Here is a 26,167-nt window from a genome sequence, read left to right on the forward strand (position 1 = left end):
TACATATATATTTAAAAATAACTACTTGTGTATGTTCCATTAAACTCAAGCAGTAACAATAAGTAAATTTCACTATAGTAGTCCAGAGCCTTCATTAAAGAAAATTTAAAGGCAATTTATTTCAAAATAACTTTTATATTTCTTAATTCATTTGATGTGCCATAAAACCAAGTTGATTTGGTACAAATAATTAACATCAACTGAATTCAAACAGTGGCTATTTCAAAATTCAGTTCAATAGCTTAATCTCTTACTTTTGATTTAATTTGAAACTAAGTTAACAAATTTAGAAACAAGACCTAGATTCCCACATTTACTTGTAGTATTACAAAAGTTTCTAGTCAGTTTAGGTGGCACAGGAACTATACAACCATTAAGATTAGGAAAGATACAGGGTGTGGTTGGAAATAAAAGTGACTGCTATACTTGTTGATATCCCTAGCTAATTTGAAAAAAAAATAATAATTCTGCTAGAATGTTAATAGGTTTCAATGGGTTAATAGAACCAATGAATTAATAAGATGCCCCACCTATTTATACAGTAAAAGCAACTTGTGAAAACATAATACTTTATCCTGAAGGAGCAATTCTAATGACTAGCTTGTAGAGAAGACATTTGGAGCAGTTAGATCTTCAAATCACATCAGAGAGCCTTTTCAGTGGTGACCTGTCAGCTTTCCAGTTTAAAAGCTTTCAGTTTGAATTTGCTAAGGGGTAGCAGGGAGTATCTAGTTGTTCTATTATGTTGTTAAAGCAGACCAGTGTAGAAATTCCAAAAGATTTAGATAAGAGATTTTCAGTAAAAAGCTTTGGAATTCATTCAAGCAATGATTCAAGAGAATAGAGGCAAACTCTCTGGCCTCAAGCATTTGATGTTAAGGACCCCTGTCTAAACACATCACAGCTTCTTTTGGGATTTGGTCATACCAAGTATAAAAGATACACTAATGGTCAATGCATTCCCAAAATACACTCTCCCTCCTTTTTCCCTTCCTCTTATTTCATAAAATGCCTACCATTGAAGTAGGCTGAGCAAAAAGAAAGGAGGAAGCTTTAGGGAGACTCAACAAAGGAGATATGAAAATATAAATGATTTTTATGACACTTTATTTTATCTTTCTCTTCTCAATATTTTCTAAAGCAAATATCCATTCTAATTGGGTAAATGCTATCTATCTGAGGGAGAGGGAATTGGCCTCCCATATTGTAATCTGTTATAAATATTAGTGGGTTTTCCTCTTGCAGGAACACTGCCAGAACTATACACCTGCATCAAAAATGAATAGGTACCATTAAATAATTCAGTCTATTCTTAAACTTCCATAGAATAGAAGCAACATGACCTCCTGACTTACATTTAGAAGAAAAGAACACTTCATATCCTCTTCATATTAAGTGAGATCACCCAGGTCTCTATAATTTGGTAAATTCCAACTGTGTACTTGCTATATCCTGTATTCCTACAGCGACATATATAATGAGTCTCCACAGGCAGCAGGTTAGACAGTAGACAACCCTCACCACCTTTATTTCTCTTCTCACTATGCATGGATGGCTTTTATTGGTGGGAGAAAAAAAATCAATAAACAGGAAATGATATAAAGAAATAAAAGAGCTATTAAATGTCTGTTATAAATGTTGTATTGCTTAATATCTCCCCACTGACAACATGTGTTCACTGCAAGGAGTAATAAATAACTGGATGTAACCTAAAAATCTTTGTAGTTAAAATAAGATGGTATATAGATTTATTTTTAGGAGCCTCCTATCACTGATTAACAAATCAAAAGAGGCATTGTCAGCATAATAATGAGTTGGGGGGAGAAGTATAAGTTATAATAGTAATAAAAGTTTCAGCTCCTTCCTGTCATACATCTAAATGCTGTGTTGTATTAACAGATCTGGGAAATTTTAGTGGCCGGACAAGAAGTGCAGTCTCTGTGAGGGAAGGCCAGGGGGTTGTTCTGATGTGTTCTCCTCCGCCTCATTCACCAGGTACAGTAGGATTCCCATTATGGATTGTTTCTGTTCTCTTTGACTATCTGCTCATTTGTTTGAATGGTGTGGTGTATTGACTGTGAAACATCCCAAACCAAATGTCTATTTTGCACTTGATATGTCTCTCAGTACCAGAGGAATAATTAAAGTTCAGTCATTCTAAATGCCATTGAGTAGGAGATTGAGTTCTTATGATAAAATTGTTTTATTGCCATTTTAACTGTTAATTGTCATGGTTGTGTCCCTTCCCCAGTGAGTAATGTATTGCTTAAAACTCAAGGAAAGAGATAAGTCAAGAGAGCATAGAAACTTCTGAAAACTTTTTTGGTTTGCCTGCCTACTGAATACCAAACTGCATTCTCTTTCAGGAGATAAGCTAGACAGGCAATCATCTGTTGTGTTCTTTATAGCACTAAAGTCAAGACCATTAAGAAACAAATTTTAAGTTTCCGAATAAAAAACATAGAACACATAGTGAGTGTCCTACATCACCTTCTGAGTACCAAAACTTTTGTTTATAAAACTAATGTGAGGGACAAGTGGTTTCTAATGGATTTGATAGACTTATATACTGTTTTCACATTAAGCATATACCCTTTTGGCAATCTACAGCTGGTCAATTCTTTCTTAGCCTTGAGTTCTATTATTTGTGATGAATTTCTCTCAAGATCAGATAAATTATAATAGTACTTCTTGTTTCACAGGAATTTGCACAAAGAAGGGAATGAAAGATCTATATGCTCTAAAGCCTATGAGCTTATGATTGATCTGTTTCTAATTAAGAAGTTATTAAAATATCCTGGAGGCAAAAAAAGGGAAAAAAGCATTAATTTCCCATGTATCCTGGTCACTTTTCCATTAATAATTAGTAAGAAGACAAAATTGCTTTTAAGTTATGTTAATCAGGTTAAGTAGAGAAGCATAATTCTATTAAGTGTAATTTTTTTTTAAAATCAGGAATACTAAGTTATATAAAGGTATATTTTAAAAATCTTCTTTCCTTTGATATTAAACTTTCTCTGGATTCACCTTTCAGTTGTCAACTTTGTTAATTTAGACTTAAAAATGAACTTTTCTAAAAGTAATAATGTAGTCAGTCAATTAACATTCAGTTAAATGCCCACTGTGTGCCAGGTGCTGTGCTAAAATATGGGGATACAAATACAAAAAGAAAGATGGTATCTGCCCTTAAGCAGCTCACAAATTTAATGGAGGAAGACAACACACCAAAGGAAAAGCAAAAAGATAGTGGATAGGCATGAACCTGGAGTCCAGTCCAAAAGATTGCAGCCAGGTAGAAAATAAAGAGATGGCTGGTTCAGGATTCCTTTATTTATTTTTTTTTTCTATAATCACTCCTTTTATTCATTTAATCTCATAATTTCATTTTTTAATTTTCAAATATTTTTAAATTTTATTTAAAATTAAATAGAAAAATGGAAAAAAGAAAGGGAAAATAACAAAACAAAACATTATCATATACCCAGTAAAACATCAGGGAGGATTCAAAATAGGTAGCGTTAGATTTCATTTCAAGAATGCATATGTAATAATAGAAGAGATTATGTACTTATAACTGTCCATTTTTCTTTGCTTCCTTGTTAGATTATTCTTTTGTCTCTGGTGTGCACTTTTTTCTTTATTCTTTTTTTCTCTTATTCATCACCCCTACCTTCACCAAGCAAATTATAGTAAAGCACAGGTACACACACACACACACACACACACACACACACTCATACATTTATCTATTTTTAGGCATACATATATATATATATACATGCATACATATACATGTATATATACATCTGCATTTACACATATATAAACATGCAGCTAAAATAGTATTAATATGGGTAACACATAATGTAGATTTCTCTTGATTGAATCTCTAAGTTTGGCTTTCCCTGAGATCAATAATTACTAGCCCAACTTATTATTCTAATGAATTCTATTCCTGATCTTTGTTATTGTTTTTGTATATATCTCTTATTTCCTATCCTGCTGATTCTTCTACTTTAGTTCTACTCCTTAACTTGCCTTGCAATTATTATCTAATCTCCCCCTACTCAAGGATCCCTGCCTTATAATCTCTCTCCAGTTTTTTCCTCCCTTTTTATCCCATTGCTATTAATCTATTCCTTTCCCATTAATCTAAACCCTCTTCTGCTCCCCTTTTTTATCCTATATCAACCTTTCCCACCTTCTTTATCTCTCATCAATATACACTCCTTCTCCCAGTGGCATGAATCTGTAACTGTTCTATACCCCATCTTATTCTATTCCTTCCCTCCTTATTTTTTTGTAGATTTTGGAGGGTACTATTTTCTTCATGATATTGTGTGTATATGTGTGTGTGTGTGTGTGTGTGTGTGTATTTTCTCTATTTAAGCCATTCCTAATATGAGTAGGTTTTCAGAATTATAGGCCCTCCTCCCCCCTCAAATGCTTCTCTGTGAGTTCTTTTTCTGCACTCCATTTGTATAATTACTATTTTTTACCTTTTCCTAAACAGTTTTGCTTTTTAGAGTCAGATCACAGCCAGTTCTGCCCCAATCTTTCTTCTGAGCTGCCCAATAACTGAGGTCAATCTCAAATATATGCTAAACATTTCGATGTAAAAACCATAAATAAGTTTTCCTCACTGAGACCCTTGGAATCTTTGATGTTGGCTCTTATATATTAAATTTTCTATTAAGTTAAGGTTAAGTTGAGACAAAGTTCTGAAAATTTATAAGTTTGCTGAATGTCTATTTTTTTTTTAATCAAATATGGTTTTGCTGGATATGATGTTTTGGGGCATAGGTGTAGTTCTTTTAATTGTAGATAGATATTATTCCAGGATCTTCAGCCTTCTATTGTAGCTGCTGATAAATCCTGTACAAGTTGAATTGTAGCTCCAGCTTATTTGAATTGGTTTTTGTTCATTTGTTTCTTGCAGAGTTTTCCCTTTGATCTGGAGGTTTCAAAATTTGGCAATAATATTCTTATGTGTTTTCCATGGAGTTGGTGATCGTTGGATTTTTTTTCTATTTCTACTTTCCTCAAATGTATTATTATCCCAGGTCAATTTGCTTTGATTTTTTTGCATTATTGTGTCAAGGTGGTTTTTTGTTCATTTGTTTTGGTTTTTGTTTCTTTTGTTTTTTTTTTTTTTTGGTCACAACTTTCAAGTAGTCCAATTATTCTTATATTTTCTCTTCTTGATCTGTTCCTCAGATCTGTTCTTTTTCTTTTAAGCTGTTTCACCTTTTCTATTTGTTCATTCTTTTTGTTGTTTTATTATTTCTTGTTCTCTTATAGCTTCACTGGCTTCCCCTTGTCCAATTCTAATTTTCAAAGAACTATTTTCTTCTTTAAAACTATAACTTCTTTTCTAGTTGGTTAATTTTTTTTTTCATGATCTTGTTTTTTCTTGGATTTTATTTTATTTTTTTTAGTTTTTCCCCAATCTCTTTCATTTGATTTTTGTGGTCTTTTTTGAATTCTTCTATAAATAATTCTAGTCTGTTAGCTATTTAATGTTACTCTTTGGGGCAGAAGCTTTTTTTACTTCACTGTACTCCTCTGAAGATGAACACAGGTTTGTGGTTGAGTTTTTTCTTCTTTGCCTATTATTATTATTATTATTATTATTTTAATGAGAACTGTTAGTGTTATACTTTTGTCCTGGGGTAAAGGAGATGGTGCCTCTGACTTCACTTCAGCTCTCTCACCTCTGACCTAGAGCCCAAACCAAAATCTCCCCATTTAGGTAAGTGCCTACAGCCAGCAGCATTCCTGCCCCATTGCTTCTATAGTCACCAGGTATGCTGATTCCTTCTTGCCCAGGACTGTGTCTCAGCAGTAGACACAGTCTTCCTAGACTCAGATCCCTCAGTCCCCATGTTGTCCAGGAGATGAAAGTGAATATAACACTAGGAGGATATCTTTTTAGGTATATCCTAGTATTATACTCACTGAATAGTAATACATACTTACATGGAAAGGTAAAAGGAAAGATTAAGTGATACTCTAGATTAGTTTGTGATCCACAAACACTATTGTGGACTATGGAGAATACTTTTATTGTCTTATAGAAATTTAACTTCAGTTTATCCATTTTTATCCATTTTATTTTTCCCAAAGAAAATCAAAGTAGAAATGACATCTACTTCCTTCTTTATAAATAATATTTTGCTTATTATCCAGTTACATGTCAAGAAAAATTTTAACATTCATTTTTACAAGATTTTGAATTCTGAATTTTTCTCCTTCCTTCATTTTCCTCCCCTCTTCCAAAGATGGTAGGCAATTTGATATAGTTTATATGTTTTATCAAGTAAAATATATTTCCCCATTAGTCACAATTTTGAGTGATAAAGCAGGTCACAAAAAAAAAAATCTATGCAAAACAATGAAGTGGAAAAAAATTCTTTGATTTGGATTGAGAGTCCATCAGTGTTTTAATCTAGATATGGATAACATTTTCCATTTAGTTCTTTGTACTTGTTTTGGCTTATTGTGTTGCTAAGAAGGAATTGGATCATTCATAGTTGGTCATCACCCAAATGTTGCTGATTTCATGTACAAGGTTTTCTTGCTTCTGCTCAATTTCCTTCATATCAACTTATACAAGTCTTTCCAGATGAAACCTATTTATCATTTCTTATTGCACAATAGTATTCCTTTACATTCATATACCATAGCTTGTTCAGACATTTACCAATTGATGAGTATCCCCTTATTTTCTCATATCTTGCTACTACAAAAATGACAGCTACAAATAGCTGTCACCTGTAGACCCTTTTTCCTTTTTTTTTTTTTTTTCCCTAATGATCCTTTTGGGATACAGATCAAGCAATGGTATCACTAGATCAAAAGTTATACAAAGTTTAGTTGCCTTTTTGGCATAATGCAAATTGCTCTCCTAAATGGTTGAAAGGTCCCAACTCCATCAACAACATATTAGTGTTCCAGTTTTCCTATATCCTTTCCAAAATTTGTCACTTTTTTGTGTGCCATATAATTTAATATGATAGTGGTGCTTCAGAGTTGTTTTAATTTACATTTCTTTAATCAAAAGTGATTTAGAGCACTTCTTCATATGCATATAGATAGCTTTCCTTTCTTCTTCTGAAAACTACTTGTTCATATCCTTTGGCCATTTATCACTTGAGGAATAGTTTGTATTCTTATAAATGTGACTCATTTCTTTACATATTTGAGAAATGAGACTTTTATCAGAGACATTTGCTGTTAAGATTGTTTCTCAGCTTTTTGCTTTCCTTTTAATCTTGGCTGAATTAGTTTTGTTTGTACAAAAGCTTTTTAATTTAATATAATCACAATTATATATTTTGCATTTCTTAATACTCTCTATCTCTTGTTTGATCATTAATTTTTCCCTTCCCCATAGACCTGACAGGTAGACTATTCCTTGCTCCTCTGATTTAATTAATTATGCTGTCACCCTTTAAGAATGTGGATGTTATCATTGTCTATGGTATCTTTCAGCAAGATGTAGTTTCCTTTCTTATCTCTTTTAATTAGGTCTAGTTTTGATTTTACTTTGTCTCAAATCGGATAACTACCCCTACTTTTTTTTGCAGCAGCTGAAGCATAATAGATTGTGCTCCAGCCTCTTACCTTTTACCCTGTGTGTTTCTCTACTTCAAGTGTGTTTCATGTAAACAACACATTTTAGGATCCTGGTTTTTGATTCACTGGATGCATATTTCTATTTTATAGGAGAGCTCATCTTATTCACATTCACAGTTATGATTACTACCTAGTATTTCCCTCCATCTTTTTCTTCCTTCTATTTGTCCTCCCTTTTCCCCCCTTCTTTTCCTCCTCACCAGTGTTTTGTCTCTGACTACCACCTCCTTGATCTATCTACCCTCCCTTCTGTCAATCCCCACTTTCCTCTTTTACTTAATGCCTTCTTCTCTTACTTCCCCATTGGGTAAGATAGATTTCTATATTCAACTTATTATGTATATCATTCTCTCTTTGAGCCAATATTAAGAGAAAGATTCAAGTTCATTCCCACCATTCTATCTTCCCCTTCATTGTAATAGGTCTTTTGCATCTCTTCATGTGAAATAATTTATACCATTTTACCTTTTCTTTCCCTCCCTGCCCATTGTACTTCTCTTTCTTATCCTTTAATATTTTTAATGTCATTCCATCAAATTCACCTTATACTTGTACTATCTATGTTTGTTCCTTCTAGCTATACTATTATTGATACAATTTATAAGATTATAAATATCATCTTCCCATATAGGTGTATAAACTGTTTGGCTCTATTAATCCTTTATGTTTTTCCTCTTTTTACCTATCCATGCTTCTTTTGGATCTTTACATTGGAGACCTGAAAAATCAACCCAGGAGATACAATATCAGAATCATTGGACTGCCTCAAAGCCACAATCAGAAGGAGGATTAGGGGCAGTTAGGTGGTACAGTGGATAGAGCACCAGCCCTGAAGTCAGGAGGACCCGAGTTCAAATCTGGTCTGTGACACTTAACACTTCTTAGGTATGTGACCCTAGGCAAGTCACTCAATTGCCTTGGGGAAGGGGGAAGAAAAAAAAAAGGAGGTTTTGAATAGCATCTTTCAAGAAATTATCAAGAAAAACTGCTTTAATATCCTGGAGCCAAGGGGCAAAACAGACACTGAAATAACTCACCAATCCCTTGAGGAAAGATATCCAAAAATAAAAACTCCAAATAATATTATAGTCAAATTTCAAAACTATTATATCAAGGGGGAGAAGTACTATGAATGGCTAGAAAGTAACAATTCAAATATCAAGGAGTCATGATAAGGAATGCACAAGACTTGCCAGCTACAACCTTAAAGAATTAGAAGTCATGGAATATGATATTATAGAAGGCATAGGAGCTAGGACTACAACCAAGAATCACTTATTCAGAAACATTAAGCATAACATATCAAGGGGAAAAAAGTCATTAATTCTATTTCATGTGAATTAAATAAGTGACTTGCCCAGGTTATTTTTTCCATGAAAATATAATTTATATTTTCTTCTATTTTTTTTTCATTCTTTTTAATTTAATGCATTCTTGATGTCTCATACAATCATTAGCTTCTACTTGCCCACTTTTTGGTGTTTTTTTGCTCAGGGGTTTGTGGAAGGCTTTTTTGTTTGTTGTTGTTGTTTTTGGCATTTTTACTTTCTTTCAATTTTGAGTTTTGCTCCCAGAGTAGAAGTTCCCAGGTTTCTTGTGCCAGTGACTTCAGGCACTGGATGTTTACCTGATGCTGCTTTGATGTTGCCCTGAGACTCACTGGGGACCATTGTGTCTGGTGTTGCACTGAGAGGGTGAAGTGGAGTACTGTTGAAGGCTGTAGGGGTCTGGCAGCTTACCCTATGCTGAACTGTAGGCCTAGTGCAGGTGTCTGGTGTTTGCTGAGGCCCAGTGGATGTTCTGAGTTTTTCTGGGACTGCACTGGAGCTCATGGTCCTCAGCCTCTGAAGGCTGCCTGTTTACTGAGACTATGCTAAAGCTTGGTGGGATTCTGCTGGCCATCACTTGTTTGCTTAGGTACCATAGGATCGGCTTCTACCTGTTTGGCCAGGACTGGGATGAAGCACTGGAGGTCTTGCAGCTTGAGAATGCATGTTTTCCTGGGGCTACAACCAAAGCTCAGTGGTCCCCAGAACTGGAATCCCCTGACTCTTCTGGCGACACTAAGACAAGTAGGGGGGATCCTGGTGTTGGCTGTCACCTGATCCACCACACCACAGTGGGACTCAAGATCTCTTGCTGGTTTGCTGCACTGGGGCTTGCTGCCAGCTCACTGGGAAGCTTCCTATTCTGAACTATATTCCCCTCTTACCTGAATGAGAAGGACCCACTCCTGCCAATCTTTCTGGGTTAAAAAATTGTTTCATCCAATCTCCTTGCTGATTCTAAGACCCAAGTGTTAGGACACTATTTAATGGTTGCCTGGAGGTGAATAGGGGAGAGTTACAGATGTACTACTTGCTTTTCACTCTTAGCTCTTGGAAATGACATTTACTTCCATCAGATTAGCTGCTCAGCAGGAAACTAGGTACCAGTGGGGTTTAATGCTATGAATAAGTGCATTTGAGAATTAATTGTTGTGAGGGATAAAAGCTAGGAAGAGCAAAAATCCCTTCTTCATTAGTTTGAATGGGAAGGACAAGCCACAAGGAAAAGTTATTACAGAGATAAAATCTGGGCCATTTTTGCTTTGAAATCAGAATAAGAAAGCAAATGAATAGAACCATTGCTGTGATTGGATTTGGAAAGAACACAACACAATAGAGAAAACTGGAAGTATGTTCTTTACTTTTCACAAACAGAAACATTGTTGATTATGGGCCATTAAGTTAAACACTTCTGAAACAAGCACAGAAGCAATAATAGACCTTAAATAGTATACTCAAGGTGAAAATTCAGATGCTAGGTGATTGGTGACAAACTTCATTAATTATCTTTATCTTTAGTCACCAAATGAAATACATACACAATCATATGGAAGAAATAAAAATATGATTTTTTTCAAATTTAAAGTTCAAATTGTTCTGGTAGATTAGCAAGCTAAAAATTGAGAAAATATATTTTCCTAAAGAAACAACTTTAAATAGTATCAGAAGAAATAAATTCTTTAAAACAATGTTTGCTGCTTTCTAAAGACTGTTCTCTACAAGGGAATTTGCTTTTAACTGTATACAACATTTCTCTGTCTCCTATGTGGTAACAAATTATCATATATTCCATTCTGAGTTTTTAATGGAGCCTTATTCAATATATTATCCTATTCTAAATATTCTTATTTTTAAAGATTAAACTTTATTAAGCTTAGAAAAAGAGCAGCTAGATGCTGCCAAAGATAGACATAAGCCCTGGAGTCAGGAAGATCTGAGCTCTAACCCAATTTCAGATAATTACTATGTATGTATGTACTCAATTTGTACATGTATGTAACTCAATTTGCCTCCAATTTCTTCATCTTTGAAATTGGCTGAAGAAGTCAAAGGCAAACCACTGTAGCTTTTTTTTTTTTTTTTTTTTTTTTTGCTGTGTGATTTTATTTATTTATTTTAATTTTTAATAGCTTTTTATTTACAAGTTATATGCATGGGTAGTTTTATAGCATTGACAATTGCCAAACCTTTTGTTCCAATTTATCCCCTCCTTCCCCTTACCCCCTCCTCTATATGGCAAGATGACCAATACATGTTAAATATATTAAAGTATAAGTTAAATACAAAATAAGTATACATGACCAAACTGTTATTTTAGCTTTTTTTTTTTTTTTTAACCAAGAAAACCCCAAATGGAATCACAAAGAATTGGGTATGAATGAAATGACTGAACAGCAGACAAAATGCTTATAAAAAGTGACTTTATTACAGAAATTTTAAAATAACAATATGTGTACATTCCTAAAACATTAGCTTCAAATAAAAATTCAATAAATTGAGCCATATTTTTACATTGACTCTCATTTGTGTGGCAGGTGCAAATCTATAACCAGTTTCTATGTTATGATGCCAAAGAGCTTGACAATGCTGAATTCCAGTAATGTTATTCATGGCAGGAGAAATGTGGTCCAAATACAGTTTTCATTTCTCTGTATCTCTTTAATGTATTACAGTGGATGTTACATATTGGAGTTCCTTAGGAAAATGATGACAATTCTATTGCTTAGTTTAGTCAATTAAAAAAGAGCTTCACAAATTTATCTAGTGAAAGCTTCCTTTGCCTTACAAGCCTAGTTAATGTGACCACTGTATATAGAAGTTTCTGATTTCCTTCTGCAGTTATCCTTTGTTGAACTGTCCTATATTAATATTACTTACCCTTGGCTTTTCAGGTTTTTGCTTGATCACTTGGGGCCCCAAATCTCAGCAAGTTTTGAATCTAAACATGCATTGATTGTATGTACAGTTAGTGTTTTGTGGAAACAAATTATACATTAGTATCTTCATTGGAAAAGTTCCTAATTTAGCAGGAAGTAATCTTAGCAATACTTTAAGAAATGAATTAAGAGATTGTGATGGAGCTCATTCAATAGGAATGATTATAGAAAGTTAACAAATACCTTTAAGCTTTGATAAATTATTACTTTCCCATAAAATGACCACCTACAAAAGATAGATGGGCCAGAACTCTGTGAGCTTTACAGCAAAATGTGTGAACTATTGAAAGCCTCTGAAACATTTTTCAGTGTTATTTTTACATGAAATAATATAAAATGCTTTTGCTCTTCTATATCGATTCACCAAAGTAGCTGATACTATTATCTGATGTTTCTATTACACAATTCACTATATTTCTTTTGTTTTTCCTTATAACTATAGCACAATATGAAAGTTCGCCTTTCTAAGGTCTATCCTCTTTTTCTCTGACAGGTATATAATTGCCTCTCTCCCACCTGAGTGAGAAGCAAACTTACAATGGTACCAATATGGTATAAAAGATTGTAGGAAACTGAACTAAATTGTCAGAAAACCTTCACAGAATTTGTCTTTTCTCATAAACTGCGAATTTGTGAATTTTGGGTTTTTCTTAATGATAAAGGACTACTGAATGTTCATACTCAAGGAAAACCTGGCAGAAACACATTAATTTTCCATCTACGCAAGGCATCAAAACTTGTATTACATTCAAACATCTGCTTAATTTTCAGGCTGAATTAGGATAATTAGTGACAAAATTCAATGTTGGATCAATGATAAACTATATACCTATTCTATTATTATGGATAAGGTATTTAATTTCCTTTTTGAGCTGATAGCACTGCCCTAGGCAAATTAAACTCATTGTCTATTCAATTGCTGTTTTTTAAAATAACTTTTTATTGATATCTTGTTTGTTCTTTTTCACTTTTAAATTTTTCTCCTCAATCCTCTAGCAAGACAATCATGCCATCAACAAATAGTAGAGAGAGAAAAAATGGGAAAATTTTTAAAATCAGCAATATCAGTTTTTTGGAAAAACCTGCAAAATCTGCAATGTGCCCTAATCATGGTCCTCCCATCTTTTCATAGGAATGGGGTAGAATGTCTTCTTTTTTTTTTTCATAGTATTTTTGTTTATAATTTTGCAATATTCACTTTGATAGTTTTGTGGTTGTTCTTCCTATTAGTGTTTTATTGCCAAATAAAACTGGATCAATGACTTTAATTAGGCTATGGCTCCCAAAGAAGTTGAAGATAGCAATGTAGGCTTAAGACCAAAAAATACCTTAACAGCCTTTTTTCAAGTAGTACCAAAAAACTAGGGGACAAAAGTGACTGTCATTAGAAGATTAGAAGATAACAAATGTTATCTTATTGCTTCTCTGTCACCATTTCCATAAGTGTACTACAGGTCTGTGTCTGTTTCACGCCTAACCCATTGTTGTCATTATTGATAGTGTCCTCACCATGGATATCCCTATTGTTAGTGATATTATAGCATTATTATCACTATCACTGATATTAGTATTGCTATATTTTCAGTTGGTTTTTCACAATTGATAACATCATCATTATTACCCCCAGCCATCACTGCTATCCAGATTGCTGGCCAGAATGGTTGTTGTTACCCTCCAGCTTTTCGTATCATCATCATTACAGTTATCACCATTACTGGAATTATTGTCTTTATCTTCATTACTGTTCCTATCATCATTCCTTTTATCAAAAAGTCAGTAACCATTTCCATATTTTTTCTTTACCATTGTCATCAGTCCTGTCCCCAACACATTGTAGGTAACATGGGTTTTGTTAGCAGTATTTCTATCATAATCATTGGGATTTTTGTTATCATCATTATGGCTGTCAATACAATTGTTGCCTTTGTATGATCTTAATGGATGTCACTTTAAATGTAATTGCCTTTGTCATCTTGGCCATAACCATAAATTGCTTCTTTGGTTTTGTCATCTTGGCTGCCACCATTATAATGATCAGCATTGTAATCATCAGTTACTTCAGCATACTTATCCTGGAACTTAAAATTGTCTTGCATATTAACAGCATTCTTATGTTGTTCATCTTCATTGTCAGAGATGGTTTCATAACTGATTTCACCACCATCATCATCACTGCTTCTGTCTTTATTTTCACCATCCTCAGCAGGCAGGGATGCAGGTAGGAATATGGAATATACATAGGAGAATTTGTGCTGGGAAAGAAAAATCAAATAATTCTTAATTAAAACTATATTCACATGCACTGCTTTTAATGTCATTTGAACATGACATGACCAGATCTTGGGCCAGAAGGAAGACTGAATATATTGTTTCTTATATTGCTTCTTTGTGTTTAAGGTGACTTTTTGATTTACTCTGGGTTAGCAATTCTTCTTCCCCATTTCCAAAATGTATTTGCTTCTTTCCATGGATTCACAAGGTGTTAGTTTCAGCATAGCTTCTAGCTTTCAGGTTGTGAAAGTAGAGGCAATCACTGTGTTCCTTTTTTTCCAGCAACTGGACTTGGATATTCTGCTAGGAAGCTTTTCAATCAGGAACACAGCTATAATTGGAATCTAAACTCTGAGCAGAAAGTTCTCATCTATTCAATATTCTTCATTTTTCCTTCATAATCTTTGCTGTTATCTCCAAGTACCAAGTACCAAGTTGCTTCCATGTTATTCCTGTGATTGCATAGTCCCAACCACATAGCTTCCTGATTAATCCCTTTATATTTTGCTTTCTCAAGAATATGTTTCTATATGTATAAAATAGTAAAACATACTTCTATATGGAACTACTATGTGTAAAAAAAGACTTCATCAAAACAACCTTATGACAATAGTATAAATATAAATATCTCTATTTTATACATATAGAAACAGGTTCATAGAGTTCTGGTGGCTTGCCCAGGATTACACAGCATTCACTGACCGATAATCTTACTTTAAATTCAAGCTCTTTTGCCTACTTCACACCAAATATAATTTATCTTTTTTTTTTTTAACAAAGAATGCATCATGGTCTGATTACAATTTACTATTAATCAAGTAAGTTCTCATTTTTTGACTGCTAACAAAAACTTTCCCAAACTTCTTTATAATGTTTTTGTTGGAAGACTTCATAAACTTAATTATTTTGAAGTTTGGTCTATGTTTTTTTTTCTTTAAGTGGGGCATGATCTGATCCACAGAGTATCTGAATTCAGGCCATAATATCAAAGTTGTCCTAAGCTTTTATAGTGTTATTAGTAAGTGCCTGATTTACTTTCTTTGATGTTTTTTTTTACACCCTGAAATTGGGCTGTCTCTGATCACATACAACACACAATATGTAATGATTCTTTACTTACTTTTTTTTCAGTGGTAGCAGAACAAAACACTATTTATCAATTCATACATTCTCAAAGTTTTAAACAAAACACAAAATGGTCAAAAACTCTATTTTCCTCATTTCCTCAAATGATGTATGAAGCATACTTACTTTTCTCTGAGAAAAGCAAAAACTAGAGATTGTCAGAATTGCTAAATCTCATTGTTTACTTCCCAAGAGGTCAATAACAATCACTGTCAGCAACATATGTAAATGAAAAAATCTTGATTGGCTACTAAGGCTGTTATTCATCTACCAGAAAATGAATATATATTTTTTTCCTTTCTTAGATGGCTAAGCACATCTGCCCTAAATGAGTTTGGTTGCCAAGAAACAGCTCTTTGTACTTTTCAAATTCAGGATTATATTTGCAAAGCAGAGATTTGCAAAAATGAATAACAAAAGCATTCAGAGTATTGGTTACAATATACAGATTGATTTGGGAGTTTTAGAAGATATCAGAATGGACAATATTTTCAACCAAGAAGCTAGTACCTATTCACTATTTTGTTTTTCATATATTGAGAATGGTCCACATCTAACACCTCCTTCAGAGCATATAATAGAGTCAACTGGAAGAGATTAGTTTAAAACTTATCCTCAATTTTTAAAAATGTTAAAATCTTTTAAAATTCTCGGTAGCTATATGGAATAATGGGATTCTGTAGATATAGAGAAGGATATTGAAGACCAATCAACTCCCTCATTTCAGAGAGATCATATGGCTTTGCTTAAGAATCACACAATAAAAAAGTGGCAAAACTGGCCTTCAAACTCAGGTTTTGGCTCTAAACCTTGTGACAAAAAGATTGTTATTCACTTTCTTTTATATTCTCACAGTCTGCTACAATCTGTGAAACCCAGTAAGTATTTAACAAATGCTTGCTGACTGATAGGACCTAATGATCAGAACTAAACATTTAAATTAATTAGGCTTTATAGTTCAAATTTTATTTCAAAGAACATGATTGGACTTGAATATCTGTGCACTAAGGAATCATGTTATCATGAAATTCCACTCTATTTGAATATCCCAAGTTCCATTATTATGTTCTATAAAATCTTCCAAGTATAAGACTGAATTTTCACTATGTAAAAGTATTTCTCATGTTACCAAAATCTGTTTATTCAGTTCTATCCAATCTTCACTCATTAACTATTTCAGACCATATTTTGTTTTGTATCACAATTGTTGTTTGCTTCTTTTTGCTCCTCTATTAGCCCAGTGCCTGGGACATAGTAGTTACTTAGTGTTTATTGAGTTACTATACTGCAAGGATCTATATCAATGGATACAGATTTTAGCATCTCCATTGCTCAATAGATGGTTTTCATGAAGTTTTATTCTCACAATTATTCCTTTTTATCATTCCTTTTCCTCAGCAGTTAATATGCCTTCCCTCACTCATATATGTTTTGGTTTTTCACATTTTAATGTTTCCCCTATTTTCACTTTTTTTGCTATGATTCAAACCTTAGTTCTAAAACTATTTGACTGTATGAATACTAACAAAGTTATTTCAGACTAGTCACTAAGAATATGAGTTACAGAGTACCTGTTGGTGGAGGGAGTTTCCTTATCTGGGAATCCCAGAGAACCTATGGTTTCACTGACTATCACCTTATTTCTAAAACTTTGCTCTGAACAAGGATTGTTTCTACAGAAATATCAATGTCTGCTGAAATTACATATGCATCACAATGTGAAGCTAAGTCACAGAGATCATGGAATCATAACTATATATTCTAACTATTTGATTTGTTATACAATTCCTTAATAGTTGTCAGCTTACAGTACCACCCTTATCCAGTTTCTAATTCAAATATAATTTTATTGGTTTAGTTAAAAGTATAATAAAGCAATCATTTCATTTTATAGTATACAGTATAGCTTATGGTTTTTCGAAATTAGCTTCACATTTACATCCAAATTGATTTTACATTTATTTTATTAGTGATAAGAAATAAGGCATTTTGCAAATCTAAATGAGTTTTTTTCCTAAAACAGGAGACTATGCTTCATTATATATGTGTTACACCACTTGAGAAGACTGCTCAAAGTAGTTTTGCCTTTACTGATCTCTCTCTGCCCTCCATAGAGACCTTTCTATCTATTTTAATATGTTAACCATTATAATAATGATATCCTGGAGTTTTCTTCCACCTTAGTCACCTATGGCTTTGGTTAGTAGTCTCTCTTTGTTACTGCCCTTTGCTTAATACACCCTAAATCTTTCTTGATGAGGCTAGATAAATAGAAGTTATACCTCTTTCTAGCCAGCTGGATGGCACCGTGGATAGGCTTGAAATCAAGAAGACTCATCTTCACAAATTCAGAAAAATGACTAAGCAAGCAGAATTTACTAATGGGGCTTTGAAAAAAGCAGAGAACTATATCAAGAAATATCTTTGATATTGGAATATTCCTATGTCTTCCCAAAATATGTGGGGACTATAGCAAGATCTTATACATATATTTTCTAAGCCAGGGGAGAGGTCTTTAAAGGATATTCAAAGCTCATCCTGACTAGGTTGGTATGATAGAACTGCAGATACTAGATCTGGGTTTGAATCTCAAATCTGCTACTTGCTATGTGTGTGATCTTGGGTCAGTCATACTATATCTAGAGAGTTTTATTTCCTTGTTTTTAGAATGAGAACATTAAGTGACCTCTAAGGTCCTTTCTGGCTCAAAACTTACAATTACAATTAATTAAGAATCTATATAATATATAATATATTCATATATAACAGGATTATGATTATATGATTATCATGTAATAGAATCACATACAATATGATATAAATATAAATAATTAAGAATTTAATTATATTTTACCTCACTTATAATATATAAGGGGGGGGGAACCTATCTCAACCCTGCTGGAAACTTAGTTTTGGAGGAAGTTGTTGTTCAATCATTTCACTCATATCAGACTCTTTGTGATCCTATTTGGGGTATTCTTAGAAAAGATACTAGAGTTGTTTGCTGTTTCATTCTCCAGGCCATTTTACAAAATAGGAAACTGAGGCAAACAGGTTGAGTGACTTGTCCAGTGTTATATAGCTAGCAAATGTATGATGCCAGATTTGAACTCGGGTTTTTTTGACTAGGCCCTATAACACTGTCTACCACACCACTTAGGTATCCAAAAAAGCTGAAGAAATAGTTTAGTTTTTTAAAATTCTATATAACCATTCATTTCTGTTTTCTGTTTTTTTGGTGTTTTTAATCTATCCCATGATTTTTCCCTTTTACTCTAATTTTTCTCTCCCAGCAAGATTCATAACACAATATGTATTAAAAATAAATAAACTAAATGGAAGGGGAAAAAAAAAGAAACCTACATAACCCTTTTAAAATAAGTGACACAAAGCATTTAATATGTTTAATGACTAATAACTGATTTAACCAGTGCAAGACCCTGTTGGCACTCTCTTCTGTATTATCATATTTGAGGTTTCTCAATATTGGCAGTGTCTTGCTAATAATAGTCTTTTTTAATCTTTTATTTATTATTTTTAACACACATTGCTTTATGAATCATGTTGGGAGAAAAAATCAGAACAAAAGGGAAAAACTATGGGAGAGAAAAAAACCAGAAAAAAGAAGTGAACTCGGTGTGTGTGTTTATGATATTCAGTCTCCATTGTTCTTTTCCTGGCATTTCTGTTCAAACTCATTGGAATTGCTTTGGATCACCGAATTACTGAGAAGAGCCAAGTCTTTCATAGTTGATCATCACACATTCTTGCTATTATTATGTACATTGTATTCATGGTTCTGCTTGTTTCACTCAGCATCAGTTCATGTAAATCTTTCCAGGCCTTTCTAAAATTACCTCATTCATCATTAAAAATAATAATAACAATAATATTCCATTACCTTCGTATACCAGAACTTGTTCAGCCATTCCGCAAATTGATGGGCATGTACTCATTTTCCAGTTCTTTGCTACCATAAAAAGAGCTACTACAAACATGTTTGCACATGTAGGTCCCTTTTGCTCCTTTATGATTTCCTTGGGATATAGATCCAGTAATGGCACTACCAGATCAAAGGGTATGCACAGTTTTAGAGCCTGTTGGGCCTTGTTCCAGATTGCTCTCCAGTTAGATCAGTTCACAGCTCCACCAATAATGTATTAGTGTCCCACATTTCCCACATTCCCTCCAATATTTATCATTATTTTCCTGTCATCTTAGCCAATCTGAGAGGTGTGAGGTGGTACCTCAGAGTTGTTTTAAATTGTACTTCTCTAATCAATAATGATTTAGAGCATTTTTTCATTGTAACTATAAATGGCTTTAATTTCATCATCTGAAAATTCTTCACATTCTTTGACCATTTAAAATTGGAGAATGACTTGTATTCTTATAAATTTGAACACAGTTCTTTAGATATAGGAGACTTTTATCAGAAACACTGGCTGTAAAGATTTTTTCTCAGCTTTATAATTCCCTTTTAATTTTGTTTCTGTTGGTTTTCTTTGTGCAAAAACTTATTAATTTAATGTAATCAAAGCTGTCGTTTTACTTTTTATAATGTTCTCTAGTTTTCCTTTGTTCACAAATTGATCCCTTTTCCAAAGATCTGATAGGTAAATTATCCTTTGTTCTCCTAATTTGTTTGTATTATCATCCTTTATGCCCAAGTCATGTATCCAGTTGAACCTTATTTTTGAATGGGGTATGAGATATAGTTCTATCCTGAATTTCTGACATTATTTTCCATTTTTCTCAGCAATTTTTGTCAAATACTGAGTTCTTATTCCAGAAGCTGGAGTTTGGGGGATTATCAAATACCATATTGCTATAGGCCTTTATTATTGTGTTGTGTATATCTAATCTCTTCCACTGATCCACCACTCTGTTTCTTAGCCAGTACCAAAAGGTTTTGATGAATGCTGCTTTATAATATAGTTTTAGGTTTGGTACTGCTAAGCCACCACATTTTGCATTTTTTTCATTAATTCCTTTGCTTGATATTCTTGACCTTTTGTTCTTCAGATGAATTTTGTCATTACAGACATAGAAATGCTGATTTGAATGAGTTTATTTTATATCCTGCAACTTTATTAAGGCTGTGAATTATTTCCTGTAATTTTTTGAATGATTTTCTAGGATTCTCTAAGTATATCATCATAACACCTGCAAAGAGAGATAGTTTTATTTCCTTAGTGCCTATTCTAATTCCTTTAATTTCTTTTTTCTTTTCTTGTTGCTAAAACCAAAATTTCTAATACATGGTGATAAGGGGCATCACCCCTGATGTTATTGTGAATACATCCAGCTTTTCTCCATTACAATTTAATGTTTGCTGTTGGTTTTAGAAATATATTGCTGATTATTTTAAGGAAAGCTCCCTTTATTCCTATTCTCTCTAGTATTTTTAATAGGAATAGATACTGTATTTTATCAAAAGCCTTTTGTGCATCTATTGAGAATGTCATGATTTCTGTTGGTATTGTTATTGATATGGTTTATTATGGTAATAGTTTCCCTCATATTGAACCAGCCTGTATTCCTCATATAAATCCGACTTGGTCATAGTGTTATTATCCTGTTGATAAGTTGCTGTAATCTCTTTGCTAATATTTTAATTAAAAATTTTGCATCAACATTCATTAGAGAGATTGGTCTGTAATTTCCTTTCTCTGTTTTGTCTCTTCCTTGTTTAGGTATCAGTACCATATTTGTGTCATTGAAGGAATTTGGCAGTACTTCTTTATCTATTTTTCCAAATACTTTACATATTATTGGAATTAATTGTTTTTTAATGTTTGGTAGAATTCACTTGTGAATCCATCTGGTCCTGGAAATATTTTCTTAAGGAGTTCATTAATGACTTTTTCATTTTCTTTTTCTAAAATGAGGCTATTTAAGTAATATATTTCTCTTCTATTAATCATGTAATGTATATTTTTGTAAATATTCATTCATTTCACTTAGATTGTCAGGCTTGCTGCCATACAGTTGGACAAAATAACTCCTAATTATTGTTTTAAGTTTTTTTCATTGGTTGTAAGTTCACTTTTTTCATTTTTGATGCTGGTGATTTCTTTTCCTTTCCTTGGAAAATTCCAAGTTTAATATTTTTTCTTTTCTAAAAAACTTTAATTTTATTTTTATTCAATATTTTTTATTTTTTATTATTCTTTCAGTTTAAATTTCTAATTTGGAAAATTTAATGGGGTTTTAAAATTTTTCTTTTTAGCTTTTTATTGATCTTATTGATTCTTTCCTATTTTTTCATTACTTTTTGAGACATAAAACCCCTAAATTCTTTTTATTATAATTTTAGTTTCATTATTGTATTTTCTTAGTTTGGATTTTCTTTGGTTTTTTTGACCCATTTTCTTTTTTTTTTTTAATTTAATACCTTTTATTTCTTATTCATGGGTAATTTTAAACCTTAAAATTCCCAAACCTTTTTCCAATTTTACCCCCTTACCCCCCTTCCCTGATAGAGGATGCCGTAGATTTAAATATTTTTAAATTAATACTAATTACCCGAAAAAGTTATTTTGCTTAAAAAATCAACTCTGAATTTTCTTAACTTTAAGATAAAAATGGGTGTAAAATATTTAAAATTAGATTTTTAGTATCCCCAAAGGTTTTTTCTGGGAAGAAAGGTTTCAACTCTTTAAAATGATTTGGTTGATTCTTGCGGGGTGGCCTATATAGAATGGATCAATGTATTGTTTTAAGTATTTAAGATCTCTGGCCTGTCATTCCTAGCTCCATTAAAATAGGCTTTCTGAAATTATCCTGTTGGTCATTTCTTAAAAATTTAATATTTAATTTTCTCCCTTTTTCCCCTCTCCAACTAGGGCATCCATTCTTTAGTTTTTACCCTCAAAAGGGAAACAAACATTCGTCAATGGTCCCTTTCCCTTCTTTATAATCTCTTTGGGATTTCCCAGTAGTCTACTGGATCAAAGGGATCACAGTTTGATAACTTTTGACATTTTCAAACTTCTCTCAAAATGGTTGCATTCCTTCACAACTCCACCAAAATGCATCAATGTCCCAGTTTTCCCCCCCTCAACAATCATCATTTTTTTCCTGTCTCGGGAATCGACAGGTGTGTAGTTTATCTTAGAGTTGTCTTAATTTGCATTTCTTGATTAATAATGACTTGGAGCATCTTTTCATTGATAAAATGTTTCAATTTCTTCATCTGAGGTGTCTTTCATATCCTACCATTTTCAATTGGAAATGGCGATTTTTAAATTAAGTTTTCTCAATATTTTGGAAATGAGGCCTTTATCAGAAAACCTGTGTAAAAATGTTTTTAGTTTTTGCTTCCTTCTAATCTTGTCTGCATTAGTTTTTGTTTGTACAAAAACATTTCAGTTTGGTATAATCGAAATTTTCTATTTTGGATGTTGATCTCTAGTTCTTTTGGTCATAAAGACCTTCCCCCTTCCACAGGTCTAGGGGTAAACATCCTATTTGCTCTAATTTTTTAATTTCATTCTTTGCCTGGTCATGAAATTTTGTTATCTTGGTGTTGGCGTTAAGTATGGATCAATCGTAGTTTCTTTTATTAGTTTCCAATTTTTCCCAGCAATTTTTAAACAGTAAGTTCTTATCCCAAAAGCTGGGATCTTTGGGTTTTAAAGACAAGGTTGCTATATTTGTTGCTTTTTTTCCCAAACCTAATCTATTCCACTGATCAACTAATCTTTCCTTAAATCCAAATAGTTTTGGTAACTGCTGCTCTATAATATAATTTTAGATCTGTCAGCAAAACCATCATTTGATTTTTTTTTCATTAATTCCCTTGAAATTCTTGACTTTTTGTTTTCCATTGAACTTTTTGTTATTTTTCTAGGTCATTAAAATGGTTTTTTGGGAGTCTGATTGGTATAGCGCTAAATAAATAGATTAGTTTGGTAATATTGCATCTTTATTATTTTGCTCGCCCTTCCAAGGCATTTAATATTTTTTCAATTGTTAGATGAAATTTTGTGGAAAAGTGGTCTTAATTTTGTATAAAGTTTCTGATTTTCCCTTGGAATGATTCCCTAAATATTTTATATTATCAGTGTTACAAATGGAATTTCTCTTTGTAACTCTGACTGTTGGTTTTTTAGTATATATAAGAATCTGATGACTTATGTGGTTTTTTATAAACCCAACTTTGCTAAAGTTGTGGATTATTTCTAATAACTTTTAGGAAATCTCTGGGGTTCTAAGTATACCATCATGTCATCCAAAAAAGTGATAATTTGGCTTCCTCATTGACTATTCATTCCAATCTCTTTCTCGCTCTTATTTTAAGCTTGGTTTCTAATACAATTTAAATAAATGGTGATGGTGGACATTGTTTCCTCCAGATCTTATTGGGAATGGTTAATTTTCTCCTTACATATGATCTACTATGGTTTTTAAATAGATGCTTTGATTTTTTTAAGGAAAAGTCCATTTATTCCTTCTCTCAAGTGTTTTTTTAATAGGAATGGATGTTGGATTTTATCAAATGCTTTTTCATCTAAGGATATCATATGGTTTTTATTTGGTTATCATGGCCAATTATATTGATAGTTTTTCCTTTTAACCAGCCCATTTTGGTATAAATCCTACTTGATCATATTTTATTATCTTGGGATGATTTTCTGTCTTTTGCTAATATCTTTTTAAATTTTAACTAATATTCATAGGAGATTGGTCTATAATTTTTCTTTCTCTGTTTCAGCCTACCTGGTTTAGGTATCATACCATGTCTTGTCATAGAAGAATTTGGGGACTCCTTCATTCCCTATTTTTATCAAAAATTTATATATTTGGGCCAATTTTTCTTTAAATGTTTGGTAAAAATTAATAAATCCCATCTGGTCCTGGGGTTTTTCTTGGGGGATTGTTTAATTGCCTGTTCTTTTCTTTTTTCAAATGGGACTATTCAAACAATTACTTCCTCCTCTGTTAGTCTGGGAAGTCTGTATTTTGGGTATCATCCATTTCCTTGGTTATCAAATTTTTGGCATAAAAGTTGGCAAAATAACTTCTTTTATTTTTAATTTCCTCTTCATTGGTGGAAAGTTCCCTTTTCCATTTTTAAGACTAAATTTCATTTTCCTCCCTCCTTTTTCTAATCAGATTTACCAAACCTTTTTTGGCTTTTCTAGAACCAACTCTTAGTTTTATTAATTAGTTCAATAGTTTTTTTACTTTCAATATTTTTAATTCTCCTTTTAATTTTAAATTTCCAATTTTAGTATTTGATTGGGGTTTTAATTTGGTCTTTTTTTTTTGGTTGCAAGCCCAATTCATTAATCTTTTCTTTCTCTGTTTTTTAAGTAAGCCTCTGGATTAAAATTCCCTTATTGCGGCTGCATCCCCAAAATTTTGGTTGATGTCATCATTGTCATTATCTTGGTGAAAATTAATTTATCTATAATTTGCTGCTTCACCCAATCATTCTTTAAGATGGGATTTTAGTTTCCAATTACTTTTTGGTCTTTTCCCCTAACTTTTTGTTGAATTGTTTTATTGCATTGATCTGAAAAAAGCATTTACTATTTCCTTTCTTGCATTTTAAAGGGTTTTATGTCCTAAATATGGTCAATTTTGAATAGGTTCCATGAACTGCTGAGGAAGAAAGTATATTCCCTTCTATCTCCATTCAATTTCTCCAAAGATCCAACATACCTAATTTTTCTAATATTCTATTTTTCTTTAATTTCTTTCTTATTTGTTTGTGGTTTGGTTGTCTAATTCTGAGGTGCAAGGTTGAGATCTCCTACTATTACAGTTTGTTGTCTTTTCTTTCTCTCTTAACTTCCCTTTAGGAAGTTGAGTGCCAACCATTGGTGCATATATGTTTAATATTGATTTGCTTCGGTTTATGCTACCCTTTGGGGATGTAGTTTCCTTCCTTATCTCTTTTAATTAGATCCAATTTTCTTTGTTGATCTGAGATAAGGATTCCCTCTTCACCAAACTAATAGATTTTGTCCACCTTTACCTTTACTCATATGGCCCCCCCTGCTTTTGCGTTTCTTGAAACAACATTTGGGGTTCTGACTTTGATCAGTCCTATTCCTCCTCTTTATGGGGGAGTTCATCCCATTCCATTTACAGTTAAATTTTAAATCCTTTTCCCCATCCTAATAACCCCCAGTTTTTTTACTTATTCTTGCCTCCCCAATCCTCTTTCCTTTTTTAAACTTATGCCCCCTCTTGTTCACGTCATCCTCTTTATAATCCCTCCCTCCCCCCTTTGGTCTTTCCCCTTCCCCTTATTACTCTTTCTTTTCCTTTTCCTCTCCCCCTTTTAATGGGGGAGAAAATTTTCTCTAAAACAAATGTCAATTATTTTTTCTTTGAGCCAACTCTGATGAGGTAAGATTCACCAATGTTCCTCCCCCTCCTAAATTCCCTCAGATTAAAGTTTCCTTAGCCTCTTTGGGGGATGTGGTTTCCCTCTTTTTTCCCCTTTCCCCACCTTTTCTGCCATCATCCCTTTTCCATATCTACTTCCCTTTTATGTTATATCAGTACAATCAAATTTTAATGTATTCTTTTTTGTATATCTACAACAAAACAATTCTCAAAGGTTATTTTACCTTTTCTGCATCTTAGGTTCTATGTTGGGTCAAATTTGTTGTTTAATTCTGGTTTTCTTGAAACAAATGGAATTCATTTGTTTCATTAAATTCCATCTTCTTCCCTGGAAGAAAATGTTTTGGGTAGTTTATTCTTTGCATCGGTTCGTGCCTTTCCGAATTCATATTCAGGCCCTTCTTTCCTTTAATGTAGAGGCGAGTCTTGGGTGATTCTTATTGTGGCACCTCGTATTTAAAATGTTTTGGCTGCTTTAAATTTTTTTCCAATCGTAGTTTTTGA

General features: G+C 32.8%; 1 protein-coding gene across 1 annotated transcript in view; it reads left to right on the forward strand.

Annotated features, from left to right (window-relative positions):
- The window catches only part of CNTN5 (contactin 5), a 1,555,331-nt gene that overhangs the window by 1,113,971 nt on the left and 415,193 nt on the right, over window positions 1–26,167 (forward strand). The window contains exon 7 of the mRNA XM_031961045.1: window positions 1,900–1,995. Within this exon, the coding sequence (XP_031816905.1) occupies window positions 1,900–1,995 (96 nt within the window). The remainder of the gene's footprint in view (window positions 1–1,899; window positions 1,996–26,167) is intronic.

The sequence above is a fragment of the Sarcophilus harrisii genome, chromosome 3 (assembly GCF_902635505.1).
Source record: "Sarcophilus harrisii chromosome 3, mSarHar1.11, whole genome shotgun sequence".
Classification (NCBI taxonomy): Eukaryota; Metazoa; Chordata; class Mammalia; order Dasyuromorphia; family Dasyuridae; genus Sarcophilus; species Sarcophilus harrisii.